Below are 24,933 nucleotides of genomic sequence, written 5' to 3'. Positions count from 1 at the left end.
ATAATTAATCTAGACACGCACACTTTTCTTTAGAGTTTACCCCCATGGCTACACTGAGACAGGTTAATGGGCGCGATGAGAGTTTGAGAAGCAAAATTTGGCCACACATTCCACCAAACATTAATCTAAAATCACAGCTGTGGGGTTAACCACACACTCGCACATAATCCACAGTTGCTGAAACATCATTTAGCCAGCCAACGCTGCTGATGGCTCCCTGTGAGAATGAAAGTGGGTATGTAGAGAAACAGCTTGTGTCTTGATTTCATTAGGCCTGTGTGTTAATACACTATGGAAGTAAAGTTTGGGGAGTATATAGAAAACAGGCTTGTAGAGTGATATGCTTGCTTTGCCAGATGTGACCTATGCCACTGGCTTGTAAAAAACAACTAAACTTGTTAAAAACACTTAAAATGGGCACAGCAAAACACGCATTTCTTAGGTGTTGACACAGGTGCCATCGTAAAGACGTTCAGATAACATCGCTGTGATTAATGGTCAAGCTTGACATGAGATACCACTGATGATGAGTAGCTCAAAGTCTCCTAATGGCAGGTCAGTTCACTTGCGGCCATCTTGGCAATGTCCCAATCCAGCGGTTTTGTAGTAGTAATAGTCGAACAAATAAAACTCCTATGTTTTTGTACCAAAATATGCAAAATTGCTTGCTAATTTTAAGCTTAAAGGGACAGTAAGTAGGGTTTTAAGTGTTTTATTAATCAAAATCAATGTCTTTATTCATAAATTTGTCCTCGTTGGTGCCAAATGACCTCTGCCAGTGATCGTACTTTTCTTTGTAAGCTTAGAATTTCTTCTCTTTACATACATTGGACGGGTAAGTCCAAGGAGGCTTCCATATCGTTCCGCCATATTGCTAAACTATAATAGCAGAGAGGGACAAAAAGCACTAGCTTACCAACGCGTTTCCGCAACGCGTTTTCATACACGTGAACCAGCTGAAACGGACAAGGAGATCAGTGAGTACATAGCGTCTACCGTAGTTGCAACACGCATTTTGAAAAGCGAGGCGCTAGAGAGCACTATTCGTTTGAATGCAAAATACAACTTCACCACTAGATGGGGGTAAATCCTACTTATTGTCTATTTAATATGAGGTCAAATCAGCAAAATATCTTCAACAATATCATAAATTTAGCTTCTTTACCAGAAAATAACTTTTAAAAGTCTTTTAAAGGTGCAATGTGGGACATTTAGAGAGATCTATTAACTATTTTGTCAGTGGTGCATAAAGACCTTACATAATAAACTGTATTGTTTTTAAGAGTCGTTTTTGGTTTATAAAGTTTATTTGACTAATATTATTTAATAATAAAGTTTGCACTCTACTATAGACACAGATTATTGTTACTTTTTTAACTTTGTATCGACTTAATACTTGAACTGCAATACTTTGGCAGCCAATGTGCATGGGCATTCTAGAGTAAAAAATATGCATTTTACTAGTCATTTCTTCTAACTTAAAAACAAGCTTTTCATTTAACCAATTCATTTTTCCACAGATTTTTTTTTTTTTCTTATATACATTCTGAGTTAAACATTCTTCAATCCCACTTGTGAAACACCAGCATCACCATGCCTCCACACTTGATGTGGCTTGGAAAATTGCAGAGCCTTTAACTAAACGCGTATGTCTCCGACTCTATGAAAGGCCATTTACGGAATGCCACTGCAAGACAGGATGACACGGTAACTACAGACTCCTCTTTGTAAGAATAGAATGTGCAAGTTTCGAAAAATCGTCTAAAAGCCCCTTGTTAGGAATGTTGCAGAAGAAACTGATAGAAATAACCTTGTGACTGCAAAACCGTAGAGGTATGAAGACCCCCCAAAGGAATGATATTCATTAGATAGCCATGCTGTCCAGCTTGGGTCAGGCTTGATTGCATTTGTTGATAGCAGATTCTCATCTCTTATCTTTACTGAGTGTGTGTATGTGTATGTGTATGTGTGAGTGCACAGGATTTCTCGCCCTCCCTTTGCCTCATTCTCTCTCTCTTTCTTCAGATTCTCTGACACCTTCACACTTTTTCTGAACACATTTTTCTCATCTTTTGTGTTCTCCGTGCATGCTTCTTCTGCAAACTCTCTTCTCGCTTCACATACTTTTTTCTCTACAATCATTCTCTGTCTCACCCCAAGGTCCGTGTTTCATTATTTCTTATAAAATGGATAGGTCTGACTCTGAAATTTGTTGCTGCTGTTTTATAAAAGCACAAAGTCAGTCAATGCATTGTGTTTCAGCGATTTTACCAAGGCTAACGACAATATGAAATGGCATTCACAACCTATTTCAACTTTCATAATATTTAGTTTTCCATTTAAGACAATAAATTCACTTGGGAATGTGATTTTGGGGGCGAACACATGATTTAACTCATCGGGACTTGATTGTAAAGGGCAAGGGTCTTTAAAGTCTTGTATTACATTCTGATAAATCATTACAGATGCAAACCCCCTTTTTGGGTATTAGGACATTAAAAGGCTAATTTTGATTTTTATGTTGACTTTGAAAGGTGTTTGAAGGCTTTTACTGCTACAGTAATTGCTTTAGTAACATATATAAGCAACTAAATATGATGATGATGATGATGATGATGGCTGTTTTAAATTGAGCTTTCTGATTTTAGAGCTCCATAAAAACAGAAAATACACTGCATAGCCTTGATTAGATATGCTAGTGTATTGCTGCCTCCAGCAATGCAGCCTACACGCTGTGTGAGTACGAAAGCAAAAAAGTGAAATCTTTAATCCTCCAGTCCTCAGCTTACGTCTACAAGTGCAAAAGCAGCTCAAAATTTGCATTATTTCAGTTGAAATGGTGTTATATTGTTACATCATCCATCATTTGAATACCCGAACACCTGCCTTCACACCTGCACTATAATAATTGTGTTTCCATACACGCACCGGTCAGATGGTGTCAGGACTTTCTATACTCTGTTAAGTTTCTCTAATTATTTTTCCATCCTTTACATATTCACTACCCCACTATTGTTCTCTTACTACATTTTCCTTTGCATTCGCACTTTCCTTCCTTGTGTTTTTTTATTGATAACATAGCTCTACATTTTGCACTTACTGTACTGAAGTTCGCAGTTACAACAAATTCTCATGGCATTGTTTGTCGTTCATGCAGGATGTAGCTACCCACCCATGCAGATAAACTAAAATGGTTTTATGAAGAAACACACCCAGCACACGGCACCCACCCTGAACGAGAGTGCCCAGTAGACTTTACAAAGCGCATCGATATGTTTCAGACATCTTCGCTGTCTCACGAGGAGCCTTGTTTCCAATAAGACACATCAAGAAGATGAGTTCAAGAAAACCAGCACTGAGATAATGGAAAACTGCGGGAGTTTTATTGATGTTATTGATGAGAGCCAAATTGCGTAGGCCTATCTGTGTATGTCGCTGTGTGTGTATGTGAATGGGGGGACGCATTTGGAGAATGGGAACCAGAGGAGAATGTGTTGCTCAGATGTTGCTCAGTAAAACTGATTCTGTGAAGTATCAACTTTGTCTCAAATGTTTCTGCAAATGTTCAAACAAGACATGATTTATATATAAAGAGTTTGGTTCCAAAACGCGATAAACGCCATTTAAAATCAGTATTGTATCTGGTCAGTAATAATAAGTAAATACTTACGCAAAATCCAATATCCTCCGTATTATTCTGTCATCTTTTCTTCATTTTTTTCCAAAACGCGATAAACGCCACTCCTCCTTTTAAGCCATCAAAATCTAATAAATTACGCAAGAGGCACTCGAGAGAAGGAAAAATGTTGGCTGTTGCTTGTTCTACCGAAAGCATCGAGCTTCTTTCATGCTAACACATTGACCCCAGGGGATCTTATGAAAAACTTTCCATTATTTTACTCGAAGGTCAACGAAAATCGAGCAGGACCAAAACATTTTACAGCTGAGCGCTGTCAAAAAAGTTCAGCGACGACGTCCCAAGGATGACAGCAGCAATGACAGTGTTCTTAATATGACAAAGTAAGTGTTTTGATTAATGCCATTATTGTTTATTTTTTTAGTCAGTGTATACCACTAGTAAACTAAATGAATTTAACATGGCAAAGATGAATGCACATTTATATATTGATTTAATAGATAAATAAACTTGTCAGGAATTTAATGCATTTTGCGGAAAAGTAATCAGTTTTTATAATAAATCTTTGAAAATCAAATTATGGATTTGAATTTTTTATGTTTTTATAACCTAAAAATGCTATGTGAAAGTTTGTAACAGAAAATAGTGGTTTTCATCTTGTCACTTTCTTGGTATAAAAAACACATTTTTACCCAAATTAGTCAAAATGGATTTATTGGTTTTGGAACCAATCTCTTCATATTCTGTAATAATTTTGTTTTGGAATATTTATATGTGGAATATATAAAAATGTTTGTGTTTATATAATATCTGACTTTAAATTGCAGACTTAGCCAAGGTCTCCATTTGGTCTCCAATTAATGTCATTCCAGTCTAGAAGAAACAACTAAAAAGCAATATTTTTATCCTTCAGAAACGGCTACACACACAAACAGTAAAGATTAAAATAAACTCCACTGGAACATCAATCTCATCCTGAGGTCACATTCGTGGCAGTCCAGGGTCAATATTTATCCATGATGTCTACTGCACCTGTCCGTGTTACACGCACTCACTCTGTAGCTTTCTCTTCGCCTCTATCCCTGCCTCAAACACAGGAAACAGATTTTAACAACAGGAAATTTCTGCTTATTGCCGTGACATCTCCAGATAAGAGCGACGATTCCTGAGTGTGTATCTGTGCGTGTCTCTGTAGGCCAGACAGTGCCAGAACAGGAGACCCTGAAGGTCTATGAGTCTATGTTATCATCTGATCTCATCTTCTCAGGCAACTCTCCCAGTGGGACTGAATAAGAACAACCAGGACGTGGTTGAAGTGTCTCAGTCACTTTAGCCCATATATGGTCATCATAAAACCCACCATGTCTGTATCTTTTTCATTCTTGTTAAAAAGCTGAGCTTTCATCCTACATAAAGCACATTTAGTGAAAATATAACCTTGATTTCTTTAGTGAGGTCATGTCAAAGATTTTAGCATGTTGTGGGACTCACCTGTTTTGAAGATCTCATATCGAATGGAGAAGCCTGCTCCATGGGTCTCGTAGTCGGACACGAACTTGATAAAAAGCTGATTCCCAGAGGAGACTACTGGAGAGGGGGCGATCTTCCCGCAGTACTTCCCCACCAGCTGACCGCTGTCATCCACCCCATCCCTCACCTCCACATAGTCATATCTGCAGAGAGAGAGAGAGAGAGACAGAGATACCTTAATTTAAACTATTCATTATTAATTAACAGCATTTATTTCATTCATATTTACAATTACGCATTTGTCAGACACTTTTATCCAATGTGACAGTGCATTTACAAGGCATACATTTTAATCAGTATGTGTATTCCCTGGAACCCATGACCTTTTGTGCTAACAAAATGGTTTACCGCAGAGCTCGAATGATTTGTTTCAATAAACCAGAATAAAAAATCAATTAACTTAAAAAGTCACTCCAATAGTTGTAGTTCCCAGTAGTCCCCGTAAGACTTTTACAAATAATCTGCAGAAGAATGTCAGTTGTAGTTAAACACTTTTGTATATTACAATGTTTCCGAATATTACAATGTTTTTAATTACATTACATTAGGCTTTCTGTTGTTTACGGTTCCATGTCATCCACCTCACAGTTTTATAGTCAAATGATTTACGAACACTTTGCAGCTCGGTTCGAGTAAAATAACAATTTGCCACCCCTTCTCCCTGCATAATGGAGCGTGATGTGTGTCGGTGTGTGTGTGTGTGGTGAAAAGTGAGAGACACACAGGCAGGCACACGGCAACGACAGCAGATGGTGGTACTGTTAGTTGACTTTACATGACGGTTTGTCAGGTAGTGTGTCTTTGTGTGTTTGGGGACAGCAGATATCGCTTGATAACACACACATGCACACAAACTCCCATGCACGCTTCACTTCACCTCAAAATAGAGTTTCAACCCTGAAGCTATTGGCTTGTGCCGCCACATAATTGAGTCAGCGACAGTTCGGCGGCACGTGTGCAAGTCGCACACACAAGTGCTAATCTAGAGTCTGTAATACTAGACGAGAACGGGTGGGTGGTCCTGCCACAGCTTGAGAATAAGACGCAAAATGAAAATCCAGAGCCGTTGTAAACTTCTCACACAGATATGTGTGTTTTACGTCTGTTTGTACAATACACTATGCATACTGATATGATACTGTTGAATCGGAGGTAGACTCAGCGTGGAATATGATTGACAGCGGGGTCTTGTTTCCATGGCGTTTAATCACCCCTGACACCCATAACCGCGAAAGCAGCATGAATAGGCATAGCAGGGTTTTGGAACAGTCAATCTATTTCTTTTCTGGGAATCATGGTGTGGTTTCTCAAAGCTTATTAACCAAAATCATGCATAGGCATAAATGTTTTCATTTATATGTTGAGGAGGGTGTAAATACTGATGTATTTTAGAAAAATATGTATTTGCAGTAAAGAGACCTCCCCCCCATTTAGAAAATGGTACGTTCCACCTGCCTCACGTTACGGGTGGGACAATGTGTGAAAATTTAACGAAGGTACCGCAGACAGCGAAATGTGTGTCAATGTGTTAGTGAGTATCCAAGGGGGTTAGGGGAGGTGTTATAGTGGAGGATTGTTGCAACTCTATGATATAATGGTCGGTTTCTTTCACAAAGTTGGGGGTGGCACGATACCGTATGTGTGTGAAAGGAGGGGACGGAATATGAGAAGTGTGCCGTTCTCTGAAACTGGGTCCCCAGAGGGCTCGGTAATGTAGAGATGACTTCACCCGTGTCTCTTCGCTTGGCTGGCCTGATGGAGGAGCCACAGAACTCCATCAGTCACAGCAGAAAAGAGTGTCACTGCTCTAATACCACATGCGTACTGAAAACACATTTGAACTGACACATAAACCTAGAAGAAATTTTTATTGCTCGGGGTTGTGCTTTTTATAGCCTATGAAGTTCTTGGTTATGTTTCTAAGTACCAACTTTGTCTTAGATGTTTTACCCAAAATTCCTTGGGGGAAAAATAAATACAAATTAGATATACAGGTATAAAACATTGAGGTATAAAATTAGCCCAGCTTGAAAAAAGTCTAGTTTTAAGTTCACATTAAAATATTTTAATTGGAGACTTTGGTGTCTGAGCCTTATCACATTGTCAAGGGTCTAGAGAGAAATTTCTGAATACAAGGCAAAATGTCTTTATTAAATCTCCATCTATCTCAATGCACAAACCAAAAAATCGTATTTATAATTTTCTTATCAAAATAAAACAGTTTGAATACTGAGTTCGAAAAAATTGCACGTTATAAAATAAATACGACCTCATGTATACTTCACTGCTTAAGGAACTTTTGTCATAAAAGTCAAAAATGAACTGCTTTTCGAGATCGCTGACATCTCACTGTAAAAAAAATAACAGTTACCTACTTGTTTCACTTAATTCAACTTAAAGATTTTAGTTGACAACTATTTTTACACAATTTTTTGAGCGAACTAATACTTTAAAGTTTGAACCAGGTAACATACTTTTTTAAGTTGAACCAACAAATCTTTTTTTACAGTGCAGAACAAAGCACTGTATAACAAATAAAGTGTGGAATACAAAGAAACCCAATATAAAGACTTTATAGTGCTGGGCAAAGATTAATCGCGATTAATCGCATACAAAATAAAAGTGCTTTTTTACATAAGATATAAGTTTGTGCTGTGTAATTATTATGTATATATAAATACACATACATTCATGTATGTATTTAAGAAACATTTACATGTGTATGTATATTTATTTATATTTTTATATATTCTATATTATATATAAACAAAAAATGGATATATAAATACAAATCTTCTGAAATGTATATATGTACGTGTCTGTGTTTAAATATACATAATTATTATACACAGCACAGATACATATATTATGCAAAAATGCTATTTTATTTTGTATTGTGATTAATCGCGATTAATCTTTGCCCAGCACTAAAATGACAGCTTAAAAAAACACGATGGTAGGTACTTTATTAAAACATGAAAGAGACAGTATTGGGCTCAAGTTAGCTAAACAATAGCTTGTTGCTAATGTCATTCATCCATTCGTAGTGAATAGTGCTAACGTTAGAGAGACTCCATTTTGTATTGTTTTGCAGATTTTTCTTTTCACAATGGATACAATAATACTCATCGGACTCAGTCTGCAAGGTTTCTGTGCATGCCAAATTTTCGGTATGACGAATTCAAAAAACAACACAGACGAAAATTGCGAACTTCAGTGTGCAAGCATCTTAAAATTGTGATAGCACCATCATATTCAATGTAATGGAAATGCAAAAATAAATACGCAATGCAACGCTATTTTTAGACAACTTTAACTTGTTTTTGTAGCTCACAGGACTGTTTGCATAGCTATGATGTCACTCTTTTTGGCTTGGGTCTGCTGTTTTGTACCTGGTGGCATCTTTATTTGCTCACCGTTCTGTTTTTCATTCCCTACCCTTTTCCTCTCAAGGCCAGCTGTGGAAACAGCGTTCCTGAACCCATACAAACAAGCTCTGTGTTCTCCTTTTATCAGTCTGAGAGGAGAATGGCGTCTGCCTTCAGCCCCATCATGCTACATTTACACAGGAATCCAGCCAATGCACTTAGTCGTTTATTCACTGGCTTTATAGCCCAGTGGCCGTAAAAAGCGCCCATTACCTTTTTAAAGATGTCTTTTGTTTTCTGTCATCATTCTGGCTTGATTTTAAGTTGGGTCAATGGTACAGTGCTCTGAGAGAGTGTTTTGTCAAGATAAGAGAAGATGAATGATTTCATTAATGTGGATGATCGTCAACATTTAAACATGCTTCTTTATTAAGATCCCTTGTTGATTCAGGAATAACATTTTTTATTGAGGAAGCACAGCCCTATGCAGCCCTATCCATAAAGAACTCGTAAAATTAGAAAGAAATTGATGATAAGATTCTTGTACAGACCCTTTGCTGGTCCTGGAAACAAAAATTCAATCTGTTTTTATAGATGGGGATACCCAGAGGAAAATCGTATTGCTCATAACTGATCCTTAATACAGTTTCTCCTAAAATTGAATAGAATGGGATAGCAGCATTGACTGAAGGGAGCATTAAAAGCCTTTTTCGTGCAGCAATGTGTGAAGATCTTTGACAGCAGCAACCCAGCTCAATATTGAGAGCATCGCTTTTTGTTCAGCTCTGTCTGTTCTGTTCTCCACTATCTTTCAGCTGATTATTTCTCCCTGCTTATATGGCTTGCTATACGATAAAAACAAACACGCACACATACATTCTCTCTACTTTAAATCCCACCCAGGTAAACCAGAGCACATCCAAACCTTTGAAAAATTGATGCAGGCATTCTCCCACAGAAGCCTTGAGGGAGGGGGAAGGCAGGACATTTCCATCTCAGTGGTGCCGTAAGAATCAGAGGTTTGTTATCAGATTGCAGCAGTCTGCCACAGAAATACAGTCACTGTTGCACAACTGTAGTCACAGCAGATGTAACGTTATACTACACTACAATCTCTCCTCAAAACATCCTTTTCGCTCGGTCTCAGAGAAAAAGAGAGGAGATTTCAGCAGACTGCATGTAAAAACTTTGCACCTTAAGAAAAATGTGTTTATGGGATCATTTAGTAAGGCATGGCACTTGCTTCCTAACACAGATGGACCTTGTAAAGCTTTCGTGGGAGGTATTAGAATAAGATGCAGGTGAAAATGCAGTAGATTCCTTAAGGCTAGTGTTGGTTTTAAAGAGAAAAATAACATATTTACAGACACATTCCTGTTGAATACTGGAAAAAAGAAAGCCTGAGTTTCAGCCCTGCTGTTCCACAAACGCAGCAACGGTTTGGCCTTGCTAATCATCTGCAGGGCATTATGGGATTGACTGCAAAGGCAATTTTACATTCTCAGAATGACTTTTTCTTCCAGCAAACGGAGAAGACTGTGTGGAACAGGATTTGCTAATCTATTTCTTTGGAAACTCACAGGGGTCTGAAAGACCAGGAGATGGAGTTTGGCGTTAACAGAGCATGAGCAAACAGCAGGGAGTGATTTTAAAATGGAGTTTGGCCCCTGAAGCCATTAGGAGAAGTGTACAGCTCTCTCATCAAATACAGAGTTTTAATTTCTCAGACCAGACACCTCTGCACCTGCCCCGGGTTTTAAACCTCCTCCTCGCTCCACCCGGCCTCCGCCCGCTTCATTTTACAGCCCCAGAAGAGACAACAGACAGATTGTTTTTAATGCTTTACCTCCCTCTCTTTCACACTTTTCTACCTGTGGCCACTTCGCCTGTGAAAAATCTCTTGCCCTCCACTGTTTGACTGTTGTCTGAGATCGTGAGCCACACAAAGTCTTTGAAGCCTCTTCACGCACTCGCACACACCATAATAATGGTGAAAATAGCCTGCCAATCCATAGGGGAAATTAAAACAAAAAGGATGAATCTAATTCTCAGAGACCTTCGCTTCGCTGACTTGCAGTTGTGTTGGCAGACAAGCCTGTCTGCAGAGAGAATACCGGCCGCACAATCCAGATCGGTCAAATGGGAACTGTTACTCCTGTTCATACGCCTGAGGTTAAGACAATAAACTACAAGCTAACAATTCATCTTATACTCGGAGCATTAAAGAGTCTATCTCTAACCAGAAAACCCTGTCAGTTAAACCCCCATAAGCGGTCACGGAAACAAAATATACCCAGTGTGACGCCAATCTCCGGTCTGATCTACAATACAGCAGTTCACTTTATCTACCACCAAAGGGAAAGATTAGGTTCGACGTGACCTTTTCGAAACAATTGCGCTTTTCTCAACTCTTCCTTTGAGATGGAGATGGCTGAGGGACATACAAGAATCATTGTTCACAAGAAGGGGTAAACAAGTGAAGCTGTAAACGCTCTTGGTACTCTGACCCAAGCATTGAGTGTTTGTGAAAAACATCAACAAACTGTCACTTAGATGCCACATGGAGAACAACGTCAACATTTCCACATAGCAAGCTGGACTTTTTTGCCGCTTTAACAGCTAAAGCCTTTAGGGGACAAGTTTGCAGCTCGCTCACCAAAACTATCCACAGCTCTCCATGGCATGTGACAGGCATTAACCGAGTCTACTGTAATGGGCTCCTGGAGCTGCAAGCTGCGTTTGGAACGATAATAACCTCGCTGCTGTCACTCAAAATGTTGGTTAGACAAAGGGGTAAAGAAGACGTTGGAGTTTGGGTCCAATGCTACAGCACTCCAGAGAACAAGAACACTCCCTGATGGAGTTATTAACTTACACGCGACTGTTGCAACGTGAAGGGGAGGGGCCATGACCTCGGGCTATGATTCCGAAGTTAGCTGTGAGTTTTCTGATAACTGTTAAACAGCCTGGTAGTGCGTTTTTATCTTTATTGTTGTACCTTTTAAAATAGCTTCGTAGAATTGGTTCTGTGAGCAACCAACTGTTGAGAAAAATATACTTTATGTCTCTCAGGTGAAATTGATTTGATGATAAAGGTGAAATGAGGAAATAGTTATGAAAGAGCATTTATTGTATCCATTACGCCTGTGCCAACATCAAATTAAACAGAAAGTCGTAAAGACTAACGGCTTCAAATCTTGCAACTTGCTCCCCACAGACTTGATGATATTTGATGTGCCCAGCCAAACCAAAGCAACCACTCGACTCTTTCTTCTTAACCCCAAATGATTAGAGCAGCACTGTTTAGAAATGGGCGGCACAGAGTAAATGTGGTGCAGGGCTGGCGAAGGGTGTGGACATGTCAAGCGGTTCAATACTTTTCAATTCTGTGAGAGCCAATTACACCCACCCAGTAGTAGCCACAACCGCTCCTGAGCATCCCTGTTAATGTCTGAGACTTATTTTTAGATGCTAATCAATTCCGAATGGGCGCGGCACAGGAGAGCACGCAGCACGCTTTCATAAACGGCAATTATGATTAACATTGATGGATTAAGTGTGTCCGCTTTCATTAGTGCTCCTTATTAGGCTGTTCGAAGAGCCACGGATTCCCAAGAATCACATGAATGAATTCTTGTATTGTGGGCACATTGTTGTGTATAGGCTAGTTGGGTTAGGCTTGCTAACCATGTTAGCAAGCCTTCCATTCTGTGTTTATAAAAAAGACTTGTCCAATTACTGTCTAAGCTCAGCTTGTTAAATGTTCCTCCGTATTTTGGCAGAGCCACAATGCAAAAGAGCACACTACAGTACAACTACATAGTTAATTCTCCACTACAAATCATACAGTTTCTGCTTACTCCACCATATGATGTTATCCATTAAAGCAATTTCACCAGTTTTGTCTTCGAAGAAACAGTGGAGGCATATTACTCCATAAAATCCCCTTATTTCGAATGTAACATCCTGCTGTTGTTGGTGGAACAACCAAGTGCAATTCATTAGAGCTCTGCCCAGAGGGCAAAATCGGCTAATATGCATTTACTGATTAAGTGAAATGCCCTACACTAAACCATCCGCAGCGCTACGGTTACATCAGAGCACCACGCTTCTTTGCTAATGCAAAGAATCCCCGAATGATCCAATATAAACACTGCCGAAGGAGCTTGAGGAAGTTTTGTCTTCAAGCGGCAGTGCAGGATGGATATCTGTGTATCATCCACTGACAGGATATGATGAGGAACTGCACTAAATTGGCTTAACTTCACCTTAGAGATTTAGCCTCGGTGCAGCAATGACATGCTGAAGGAAACTGCTGCAAACTTGCCGTAATTTAAGAAGAGCTGAGTGAATTATGAGCTGGGTCAAAGCCAAGAGGAGTTATGCCTATAGCAGTTTAAGGTTTAGTTGTTTAGGTGGACTATAACCATGCAACTTCCAAAAATAATTAATAGGTCTGTTCTGAAATGCTAAATGCAACAATTCAACTTATATTACACAAAAAAAGGTTATGGGTTCAATACCAGGGAACACACATACTTATAAAATGTATACTGGCAGAGAAAGTAATATTAATACAATATGTTTCATTTGTGGAGATTTTCGTACCATGATGTTAATAGGTGTTAATATAGACTTCAGCTGGTATGTATGACGGATAAAAAAGTAATATATATTCACTAATGCACTACTGAAAAGAAAGACAGAACAAAAACCTCACTATAGTCCAAGAAGAGGACAATGGAAAAATAAATTGCACCTTGAGGTGCACAAGGGACACGGGTCTTAATTCGGTCTTCATGTCGGGAGCCTATTTCACTGGCCATTACTAAGAGAATAGCCCCTATTTGTCCCCCCTTGACATCTGATAGGGGATATTATTACTAAGCCAGAATGGACCCATCCCTCTAAAGATGGGTCTAGGCTTAAGAAGAACGAGAAGTCAAGGTTGTGGAAGGAAAGAGGTTTGTCGTGTGGGGGCATAGGGCAGCCGTACACCATCTTCCATTAAAACAACCCCCCCCCCCATATCCTACACCAGGGGAATGACATGTTAGACCTCTCACATGTCTGTAAATTGCTCTTATAATGAATCTAGTACGTGCAGAGAAAATTAGGGTCAGCCTTAGGGGTAATACCTTTAGCTATGCTAATTTCAATACTAATTATTTAGAGATATACTACAAGATCCCACAGGCAGGAGTGTCAGACCGTTGTCATTAGTCAGACAGCAAATAGGAAAGGACAGGCAATAATTAAAGATGTATATCTATAGTAGTTGTGTTATTAAATAATTCAGAAATGCAATATGGCATGAAGAAGAGGATATGACCTACTGACTTCCAAAGCAGTGTTAAAGTCAAATGATGACTGCTCATTTCCACTATATGAGACATAGCGAACAGCTTGTATGGGGAAAACAAGATCATCACTAACCTACATACTGTAGCGCATATATATATATATATATATATATATATATATATATATATATATATATATATATATATATATATATACTGCAGGCTAATGAGTAATGAACTGAATGCTGAGGGAGGTCAACAAGAGGTAAGCCTGTGGGTGGCGTCCATGAGAGAACGAATGAGAAAGACAGAAAAAGACACAGAAAATGTGCTATAGTCCCTCAGGTCTACATCACTTTCTCTTCATGAAGTCTATCACATTGTTTTTTTCGGAGAAAAACAGCCTTTACAAGTGCACAAGGAGTAAATCAATTAACTTCCTTCCTTACTGGTCCTGTCGCTCTTCCTTCCATTCGTCCCTCATCTGATGTTAGGCAGATGGGGGAAGGGAACGCCTATGTAAGTGTTGTCTTTGATGAGGTCAACATCATAAGTCATGAGAACAGCATCGCATCATGATTAACCTTTCTGTGCTACTGAGGCTCATTTACACCTAATAAATATGTACTCAAATTTAACCAGCACAGAGAGAATGTCACAAAGTCAACGTTAGGCCAGAAATCTTTCCTACACACCAAATTTAGAAAGAAAATAATTTTGGAAATCATTAATTGACTAATGGGATAAAAATGTCCACATAGTGACTATTGAGCTTGGATTTGTCATATAGGCTCAATGTGACAATGTAACAGATCATCAGTGGTAACATGGGATGGAATAGCATGGAAGAGTTAAAAGTTAGGAACTGGGTTTAAAACTCTCTCTCTTTCTCTCGCTCTCTCTCACACACACACACACATACCCTCCAGAAACCGATTTACCATTATGGTTGAGGAAGTAGGAAAACCAACAAGAATTCTCCCACATTTGTTTCAGTGTCTAGGCATTTGATGAATTGCCACTTTCTTTGTGTGTCCTATTTATTATCAGTGGTTTACTTTCTTCATCTCCTATTTTGCAACAGGGTGTCCAGTCTCTTCAAGCTCTTGGAATCGCATGCACAAGCTAAGAAAACCTGGTGGGAGGTTGTTCTTCCGATTAATTCTGCCATAGCGCTGGGAATGTGTGTGTATGCATGTATTTGTTTTACTGAGTGAGCGTACATATGCAAGGCAACGTTTTGATCAAAGTGTCTAAGCCAAAGATGATGCCAAAGTTTGAAGAGAAAACTGAGCTTTCCGTTCACAAACCCACATTGCCTTTGCCAACTTGGAGACTCTACCAAAGCATGCATGCAACGAGCAAGGAGATCTGGTGGAAACTGGAAAACAGGATTGGAGAGGAGGGACTCCAGACTTATCAAGGTTGCGTTACAAGACCACTAACATCCCACCCATGGGTTGATTTTAAATCAGGTCAGTTTGTAGCTTTGTGACATGTGCTGTTTAATGGTAAATTATAGTGTGAGAAAAATACCACCTTCAGACACACAAACAAACCCCATATAATGATCAGCAATCTGCTGAAAGACAGGACCAAAAGAAAAGCAAACAAAGCGGCCGGTTAGCGATGTGCAAATCAGACAGCCCTTGCCCTCCCATTCATCACTGTCTCTTTCTAGCAATCAAACTCACAACCAGCGCTGTGGATGTAGATTGAAGCCCCTCGATTACACTTACACCAGTGGGAGTTAATGAAAAGTTATGTTCTAAAAAACAAGATCCCACAACCTAAATTTACCACAAAAACAACATCTTTGAAAATACACTCACTTTGCCATCTTAGCGTGGGGCCCAAGTGGAGCTGAACCATGTCTAACCCAAATCCCCATCCAATGGTCCCTTAAGCTCAGAGCGGTGTGGGCTGAACCATAGCTAGCCAGGAACCCCATCAATCAAAAATAAAGGGCCATTTGCGGCTCTGGCAGCAAACTAAACAAGGCCAGCATGTGGAGACATGCTGCATTAGATCTTCAACAGGACCACATCAATTAAAGCTTAGACCTCTATGATGTCCTTAAAAAACCAGGTTGACTTGAATCAGGTCTTGCAGAGATCCTCTTCAATTTGTTTACTCTCATTCACCCTTTCTGTATATTGTTCACTTCAGCCTGTACATGGAAACAGTCTTGAGCTGTTTCCAATGAGCGTGATCTAAACAAGATCAAGAGAGTTATGTTCCATAGACTTCTGCATAATTAAGTTACAGACCAGACATTGAGAACTTTTGTGTTTTTAAAGACCCCACTGAGAAAGCTTGATGACCAAATTTTTTTTCTGTATTGACATATTTCCTTTTAAAAAAGCCAATAGTCTGTGATTTGTTACTATTGCTAAACACAGGCGGCTTAAGGGGACATTTATTATCATTGTAGGGAGCGTTTTATTGGACAACAATTTCTCCCAAATGCATGCATGCAAGACACATCATCAATATTGTTGGTTACAATGAGTATTTTTTATATGCATACAAATTAGCAAAAACATACAGATGTCCTTAAAGCTAACAAACATCAACATTTCCATCTTGTATATAGATGTTTTAGCGATAAATCTAAATCTCCACTATCTCCAAATGTTAATCTAAGATAAGCTACTTGTAGAGACCGGGTAAGCACATCAAAGGTGAAACATAAGCAAAATAAGCAACAGGATTTGCTCAACTGTGACGGCTCACAGCGGAGACCAGACACTTCCATATTGGGAAACTTGTTCTGAGTGGAAAGTTTACGAGGCTTTTGCCAAATTCTCTTAAAAAGCTTCATCATTCTATTGTCAGCATAAGGGAATTTTGCAATGGCTAATTCCACTGAACTTATTGGTAATGTGGGAGGCGTTTTTTACTCCTCCGCTAATTCCGAATTGATTTTGCTGAGTCTCCCTTTTTTTCAAAGCTCCTCCTTTTGTCTACTCACTTTCTAACACTCTTTTATTTTTCTTCTCCACGTCCGTACTTCATCACTTTCTCCTCCCTCACAGATCAGCTCACGCTGAGTGGCGAAGTGCCGGTCTTTCTGAGAGAGAGACTGAGAGCGAGAAAACGAGGAGAACATGAATCAAGCCAGTGACAGAACAGCGGGGAGGACAGCAGATGTCACGGAGAGAGAGAGCTTTTCAATCAGCCTGTCCTTCCAACACACGCGGCCAAGGTGAAACGCTTTAGTGGTGGAAAACCCCTCGACCTGACACACACACACAAACATGAGCGGAGTGATATGTGCCACTTTATCTTGATCATTAAGCAGACCTTTTTAAGACCCCAAGATCTTTGGTGTCATGTGAGAGGGTTAAGCCCAGACTACAGTGTGTTTTTTTACATGTACGCAAACATACTCGTGTGGTCGAACAAACACAGCCTTGTAAAGTATATTTTATTTGACTAATATTTGACGCATGCACCAAAATGCAATTCATCTACTTGGCTAAATACTACATTCTGCTGTAGGCGCGTGCATGACCTACGCGTACAATGTATGCAGGTTTCAAAAATCAGGTGGTGGGCAGGGTTTCTGTACAGTACACGTGCACTCTTCTGATGATGAAAATTGTGTTAAGGGTACTGTACCCCTTTGCGTACGTGTAAAAAAATGGGCCATACTTTGGCCTTTAGAAGGCCAAGGGTTAAAATGAGTCAGAAAGGAAAGAAACAAACTTGAAATATCTTTAAAATTAAACAATTGTTATAAAGTTAGAAAATTAATGTGAATAACAGTTATTGTGATAATGGAAGAATCCATTAATGACTATTTGGCGTGGACTTGCTTTGCACATCTGAGCACAGTTTGTGGCATTGTTGTGACCTTTTTGAAATCTCTTAAGACTGCAGTGCTTTTATCATCACTGCTGTCTATGAGAAGCAACCGAGTAAAGAGATTTCAAACAATAAATGCTTCAGCATAGCCATTGCTGCTTTGCTGGTCGGGATTGGTAGGCAAACAGAGCAATATTTTAAAAGCACCACAAAACCACACTGTTTATACTTTCAACACTGAACAAAAATTACCAACGTCACCTTTAACTACAGCTCAGCTAAGTTTTACGATCTCCGTTGCTCGACTATATGCGCAGCTATGTGTCGGTTTTCCAGTGTTTATGTCTCATTCCCCATCTGGGTTGGCTTTAGTACCACTACCTCGCTCTTGCGTCGTATGACAGCTGCCTTTTTTCCTCTGTACCCAGAATTTTGTTCACCACCAGAACAAATGTGATTTACAGGCAGTCTAGGGACATGAAGCAACCTCCAAACCAGCAAAACTGCTCAGTAGCTGACGCTGCTCAGTCTGCTTTCTATCCCCTCTGCTACACAACACACATCAACCGTACTCTTAACAAAAAAATGACACCTTCGTGAGAAGAAACAGGAGTGGTACACCTGTTTTAGGGCCACAGAATGAGTCAGGAAGGGCCTCTTATCTACATCTCACGGTCATCTCTGTTCTGCTTTTGATCCATGATGCTTCTCTGACCCTCCCTGAGAATAGATCGCCAAGCTTATGTTTGTTAACAGGGGCCATAAGTATCTGAAACAATTTCTGTCAGCCCAAGCCTCCTCTACCGCCCAGAGGTCAAAGCATTCCCTGCTTTTAAAAACCCTTGTCGAGGATGAAAGGAACAACGTCACATTCCAAACTTCTTTAGCTTTCCCTTCCGTGACAACCGCTGATGAATGTCCATACCGTCCTGCTTTTCAGTGTTTACTGCAATAGAGGAGCAGAGAGGGCCAGTGTTGGGTGTCTGGAAGTAACTGCTATTCCCAGCCCGGCTACTGTAGCTCTCAGCGGGGTACAGGGGACCCATGAGGCCCCTGTTTTACTAAAGCCCACAAAAAACAAAGAACCAGAACCAAGACCAATTTTTTCTTCGTCTCTCAGGATCTGCCTTTGATTCATCTTAACAGCAGGGGATTTGAGAAACTGCATATCAATCTGATATGCACCTAAAACATCTTTATAAAACAACCCTTAAGTGAATCAGAAGCATTTAATACAAGTGTCTCCATGACTAATCAGCTTTGTCCTCATCTCCGAGCAACACAGACACAGGATGTGCGGTTTGTACGCGGAGCCAAGAGTGTATTTGCTCACTCCACAGGACATGTGCTGCTTTGCGGGCTGACCCAGCAGGGCGGCGCTGAAGGTTGGTCACTATAGGGAGAAAGACTGTGTGTTTAAGGCTTAGGGTTACTGTGGAGTCACAGGGTGCAAGCAAGAGACCCAGGGCCTTTTTGATGACCTTTCTTGCACCTACAATGGACTATTCTTAAGCAAGAATTCTCTGAATATTCGCAATCTTGGCTAACCTAATCTGAACCAAACAGCCATTGTTATGCATCGGGCAAGGTACAGAAAATACGACTTTAAACAATAAATCTTATCTTTTTGAGTGCTGTGTTTATGAAATTCCACTGCCTCCGTTTATGACTTCAAGACAGGAATCTAACAATTGAGAGGAAATGTTTGCAGTTTTTGTTTGGTCAGCGAACCATGATGCATCAATGATTCATAGTGCTATCGAGGGGGTTTTGACACAACACAGGACACATACACACAGGCACACACTATGACCTCACTCAAGTCCATCAGCTTTAATGACACGAAGCAATACAGTATGACCAACCAGAAAAACTGTTGTCCCATTCTGCAAAAACATTTGCATTGAAACCAGGCCATAAAGACTCAAAAACAACATCTTCTTCATGCATTTTTGCATAATGAATTAAAATTCCAGGTAGCTCGCTAAATTGTTTTAATTATATTGCAATTTCCATTATGTTTAATAATGTGTTAAGCAAGTTTTATCCCAAACTTTTTTCAATCTGAATGAAAAACACATCAAAGGAGCTGATCGTGAGAACAACATGCATGAGTTAAAAATGCGTTATGACACATCTGAGTTTGCACATCTAAAGTAATCTTAAGTTCCCACACTTGAAAAATAATTTTCCGAACTCTCCACTTCATCCAGACAAAACACTTGCGAAATCATTACACACACGCAACACAGAGGGTTGACTCTTGTTTTTTGTCATCACTGGGCAGGACGCATTTCTTGTTTGCTTTGTTGATAACAGACATGTTATGTCGAGCATGTGCGTTCCATTTGCTGCTAATTAGATTGCAAGCGGTGCACTGAAGCGTGTGTTGTAGCTTCCCTCCCTCGACAGTCCATCTGATAAAGAAGCCATTTCGACCATCAACAGTTTCCATTATGAAAGAAGACCTTAATGTGAGTCCAGCTGAATCTGGGAGTCAAAAAAACACCCCTAATCTGCAGAAACCAGATCCACCAAACAGATGTCTATCTGGTCTCCAAATTGAATTAGGGATTGCGCGTGGAGGGAGAATGTCCATCTCTGTTGCTCACAACTTTTGGCCAATCACGATAGAAAAGAAAATTAACTTTGAATTTGTTTGAATGACTTTTCCCCACAATGACTCGAAATGATAGCTTAAAGTGGAGAGATTACAGAGTGGAACTGAAACCCAGTGAAATGCTTCGTTGCCTCGAGGAGCAGACACAACCGCAGCACGTTTTACGATTGTCCCAAAGCAGACGTCTATACCGGAGAAAGCGCAGCAATGAGCGTGTCTCCAAGTTAGCGCTTAGCATAACTTGTTCTGCTCTTTTATGAACCGTGACCACATGCCTGGTCATAATGATTGGAGCATAAATGTGAGTTTTATATATCCAAATGGAGCCAGGTGAATGAAGAAGATGAAGAAGGGGAAGGTTTGAAAAATAGGAGGAGTTGGTGACGAAGAGGAGTCGTTTTTTTAAATTAAGATCACAAAGACATTTCTAGTTTTTGCCATATACAACAAACACAAATATCTAGCGCAACTTATTTTTCAACTCTGATAATGTCATCTGCATCCACTAACTGCCTTGGGAGCTAAACGTGCAATTCTTTAACTTGGCTTGTTCGGACGCAGGAAAAGCATTGCTGGATAATTTCATTAGGAGGCTCATTACGTCCTCACCATGTGTCTATCTACACTCCATTCACTCTCAGCATCCCCTAGTGCGTGTATGTGTGTGTCTGTGTGTGTGTGTCTGTGTGTGTGTTTCTAATAGGACGGGGGTCTGGTCGCTTCTGGGCAGCGAAACCTGAACTCTCAAAAGAGACGGACCCCCTACAAGCAGACAGTGCAGGGTCATCTGGGGCCATAAATCTCTGTTGGTTTACAGGGCCATAAAAAGGTAAAGATCCTGATAAACGGAGCCATTAATACGAGACGTTCGGCAAACACAAAGAGCTCCAGGCGGAAGACTATCTGGGTGGAGGGGATACAGTAACAGAGCCGGTCGCACTCTGACAGTACAATAACGTTCCTCAGACTTCCAGCACAAACAAAGGAAACAGACGGAAAGAGGGCACATACTGGAAACAGCCTACACCGACCAAACCACAGGTCAACTGTTGAATTATGATGTAATACTGTAAGTCAGCTTTTGGGGAGCTGACTGAATTGCCAACACAGTACATCACAAACCCCAGCACATGGATATGTTTTATTCAAATAACCTTTAGCAACATAGCATGGATATCATTTATATTCTAAATGACATACAGCCTATTTGAAGCCTGTGTATAAGTTGAACATACTCAAGCACGACCAGCAGGTGTCGCACCTCCACACCAAATAGTCAACAGTGAACACTCACTTGCATTCCCGGTCTTCCAGGTCAAAGTGCGGGTTGAAGTTGATCAGAATCCTCTGGTTCGGACCGGGAGCTGTAATCACCCACGTGCATTTTTGAGACGGGAAGTAAGACGCCGGGTAACCGGGTGAGGTGAGGTAATTTGCGCTAGATATTCTTATATTATCCCCACATTTGTCTGAAAGAAAGAGGAGAAAATTAACAAAATAAGCTGTTGACTATTAAACCTTAATAGACTGATCCATGTCAAGTCATAATGGACAGCAAATTAATAAAATTAGTGAATTATATAAAAATGTTTTTAAACACTTTTTACCTTTCACTAAAATTAGATGAATGTATTTAAGTTTAATTTTAAACATAAGACTCGATACAATGACTGTAATTTGGCATTATACTGTATATCTAAATAATTGCTAAAACAGAAAAAACGCTAGCTTTAAATAGAGGGTTGATAAGTTCACCTACATTTAACTTCATCCTGGCGGAAAGCATGACCTTTCTCTTCTTAATAGTTTTATTTATATGCTCGGTTATTTATATATATACTCTACAGCCGATGGTTTAATAGCCTACTATGACATTTATCAACAACACGCATGCTTGAGAAGTAACAGTAGATGTTTACATCTGAACCAGAATCAGTGCTTTATTGTGTAAATGATTGTACAATCTGACATAAATACAAATAGCCATCAATGCGCGACAAATACAATAGCCTACATGCAATGATGCATAGGCTACGGTATCTATATAATTTTATACAAAAGCTCAAGATATTTTAGTGTTTTTCTACTGACAGTTAACAGTAACTCCACAGAAATTAATTTGGATCAGTGCAATTCAATCCATAAAAATATATTTATGTTTAAGAAAGTATAAGTCACCTTTCAATTACTAAATATATTTTAAAGACTTTTGTGGTGATGTTAATATTAGTGAAATGCTTAGCTGGTCAGTGAGAAGAATCACAACATTAATGTTATATTTTCCAAATCTCAGACTTGGTGACATGCTATTTGAATCAGTATTATAATTTATGAATGCATAGGGAGCAGTTAGATTATTTATGCCCATGTGCTCTTAGGTGACTTGGAGACCAACTTGGTATTCAAATCTTCATGCAAGTGACTCCATGTGAATCCAGTATTCATTTACGATATTACTTTTGACTGAAAGACGACATATTTTGTATACAGTTGTGAACAGGCGCAGTTTATACTGTAGGTCGAACAATTAAAAATTAAAAATAATAAAAACAGTATAAATAATAAATAACACAAAAGTCTTACAGTTTGTTAACATATGACACATAACATATGAAACAAACTATTTTTATAAAAGGCATTTTAAACTAGATTATTAACTTTTTAAATTGTTTTTGGTGATATAAGGATACATTTAAGTTTAACAGAACTTTGCATCATTAAATTAAAATAGCAAGTCTTCGTCTTGCAGATTAAAGTATTACAATTAATATTTTTTGCCGAGATTAGAGACAACGCACGACGTTGGCGACCATAAACTTTTTTGTAACACTTTATATTAACTTTAATAAGTAACTCATTCAACTATTAGCCTATATAATGCATTAGGCTACTGATTAATAAATAAACTGTGTTCAGATTTAAACGTTGGAAGATATGAGTTTCTTGGTTAATTGCGTTTTCGGAACTATTTGAAGCACAGTATACGGATACATTATTTATTGTTATATGGTAAGGCGTTTTAATGTTGTATTAAGAAATAATAATAATAATATATATTGTTTTATAAGTGTGAACAATATCAGACTTAGCCTTCTGTGGAATGTACACTATATTACCTCTGTACTGCATTGAATTATTATCAGCGTTGGTAAGGTTTGACTGACAAGCTATAGCGTCAGAAACAAGCGGCAGGTGAAAGCAGGTGAAAAATCTAAAAGTCCCAAAGCCTCAGAGATAACACCAATAAATATTACTTTCAATGTACCACACAGATAATCGTGCAGTTGACACTTACCATTTTTGATAGCATTGGCGATGAGAAAGATTCCCGTAAAAAGGATCAACACTAATCCACAATGCATCCTCGACTCCTAGAGTTCAGGGTGTGAAAAATAATAAAAAATGAAAAATTAAGAAAAAGGAAAATCCTTAATTGGTGGTATAGAGATAAATCCACTCGCGGGTCTTTCGTTTGAAATGAAGGAAACCAGCAGAACGCGTAAAAAGGCTTGCTGTAGAAATGTGAGGTTTTGCGCGTCTTCAGGTCGCTTGCATCCTGCCATTCAGCTCTGGTTTTCTCTGCTCTCTGCCAGACGTGGTCCTCTCTCCTTTGCCATTTCCTTCAGCCTGTTAAAGAATGACAGAATAAACGTTGCTGCTCCTCAAAATAGACGACCAAACTGGCGTAATCCCGTGCGTATGTGAGTGAGAGAGCTGGAGCGCAGATCGTTTGTGTACTTAAACTATACAAGTGGCTTGGATAAGCGAATGAGCCTCCGCGTAGTAACCGGCGTTCTGCTTAGTCTCAAAATCTGAGTAAGAAACACAAACATCTGGCGATTGGCTTTGCCATAACAGCGTCTTAAACAAGGGATACACCCCCTAAATTACAATCGCTTCTCTTCCTCCCAGAGTTTGTTGCGCTGCCTCACTGCGTGTGCCAGACGCGCAGGGGATTCTCATTGGTTTGATTACACATATGCAAAGCCCGACCTATATGGAGCCCAACCTCTTCTATAAAAGAGACCAGGGACCCTGAGCTCGCTTTGAGACACTGTCCAACCCTCACTTCAACCTGCGCGCTCTGCATACAGGTCGCACTGGTCGCACTGTTCCGCGTCCTTATATGAAGTTAAATGTTATTTGCTTACGAGAATAAATAATTAGCTTTTACTAGCTTAACAATGATAACAATAGCTAGAACTCACTATTGCGTTGACTGACTTGTGCTTTCTTTCAAGATCATATTCAGCAAATTCGAATTGTCAGGACGTTACGCAAAAATGACATACAACAATGTATATAAAGTACATATACATATTATATTTCAGTGCAGAACTGCAACCAATATGGTTTGAACCTGTTCATCATGGTAATGAATAAAGGTTTTGGCCATAAGATTTATTAACAAAGATGATATTATATACCAAACTACGCAGCAGTATGTGGAAAATACTGATAAATGAATCTAAAAACGTATCGATGTAGCTATTACGTACGCAATGGTGTCCTCATTTTGCCAAAATCCCAGTCTGTTAGTTGAGAGAAACAATCAACACTTGCCTACAAGCTATCTAACCAGTTTGCTTATAGTATCCAGTTCAGTACGATCCGGTGACCGCGCGGTTGCCAAGCCCGTTATTTTCTGCCGCCCCTCCAAGCGAT

General features: G+C 39.4%; 1 protein-coding gene across 4 annotated transcripts in view; it reads right to left on the bottom strand.

The window, feature by feature from the left end:
- Positions 1-24,711, bottom strand: part of nrp1a (neuropilin 1a) — a 68,271-nt gene extending 43,560 nt beyond the window's left edge. For 2 of the 4 annotated variants that reach the window (XM_073813209.1, XM_065294772.2), the window contains exons 1-3: positions 23,564-24,711; positions 21,563-21,737; positions 5,129-5,310 (exon numbers count right to left, since the gene is read on the bottom strand). In XM_073813209.1, the coding sequence (XP_073669310.1) occupies positions 5,129-5,310; positions 21,563-21,737; positions 23,564-23,630 (424 nt within the window). In that variant the 5' untranslated portion in view covers positions 23,631-24,711. The remainder of the gene's footprint in view (positions 1-5,128; positions 5,311-21,562; positions 21,738-23,563) is intronic. The other 2 variants (XM_065294774.2, XM_065294775.2) reach the window with 1 other exon arrangement.
- Between the last annotated feature and the right edge of the window lie 222 nt (positions 24,712-24,933).

The sequence above is a fragment of the Paramisgurnus dabryanus genome, chromosome 22, assembly GCF_030506205.2.
Source record: "Paramisgurnus dabryanus chromosome 22, PD_genome_1.1, whole genome shotgun sequence".
In the NCBI taxonomy this organism is placed as follows: domain Eukaryota; kingdom Metazoa; phylum Chordata; class Actinopteri; order Cypriniformes; family Cobitidae; genus Paramisgurnus; species Paramisgurnus dabryanus.
The sequence above is the reverse complement of the archived record's forward strand: the minus strand, read 5'-3'. Positions and strand labels throughout refer to the sequence as shown.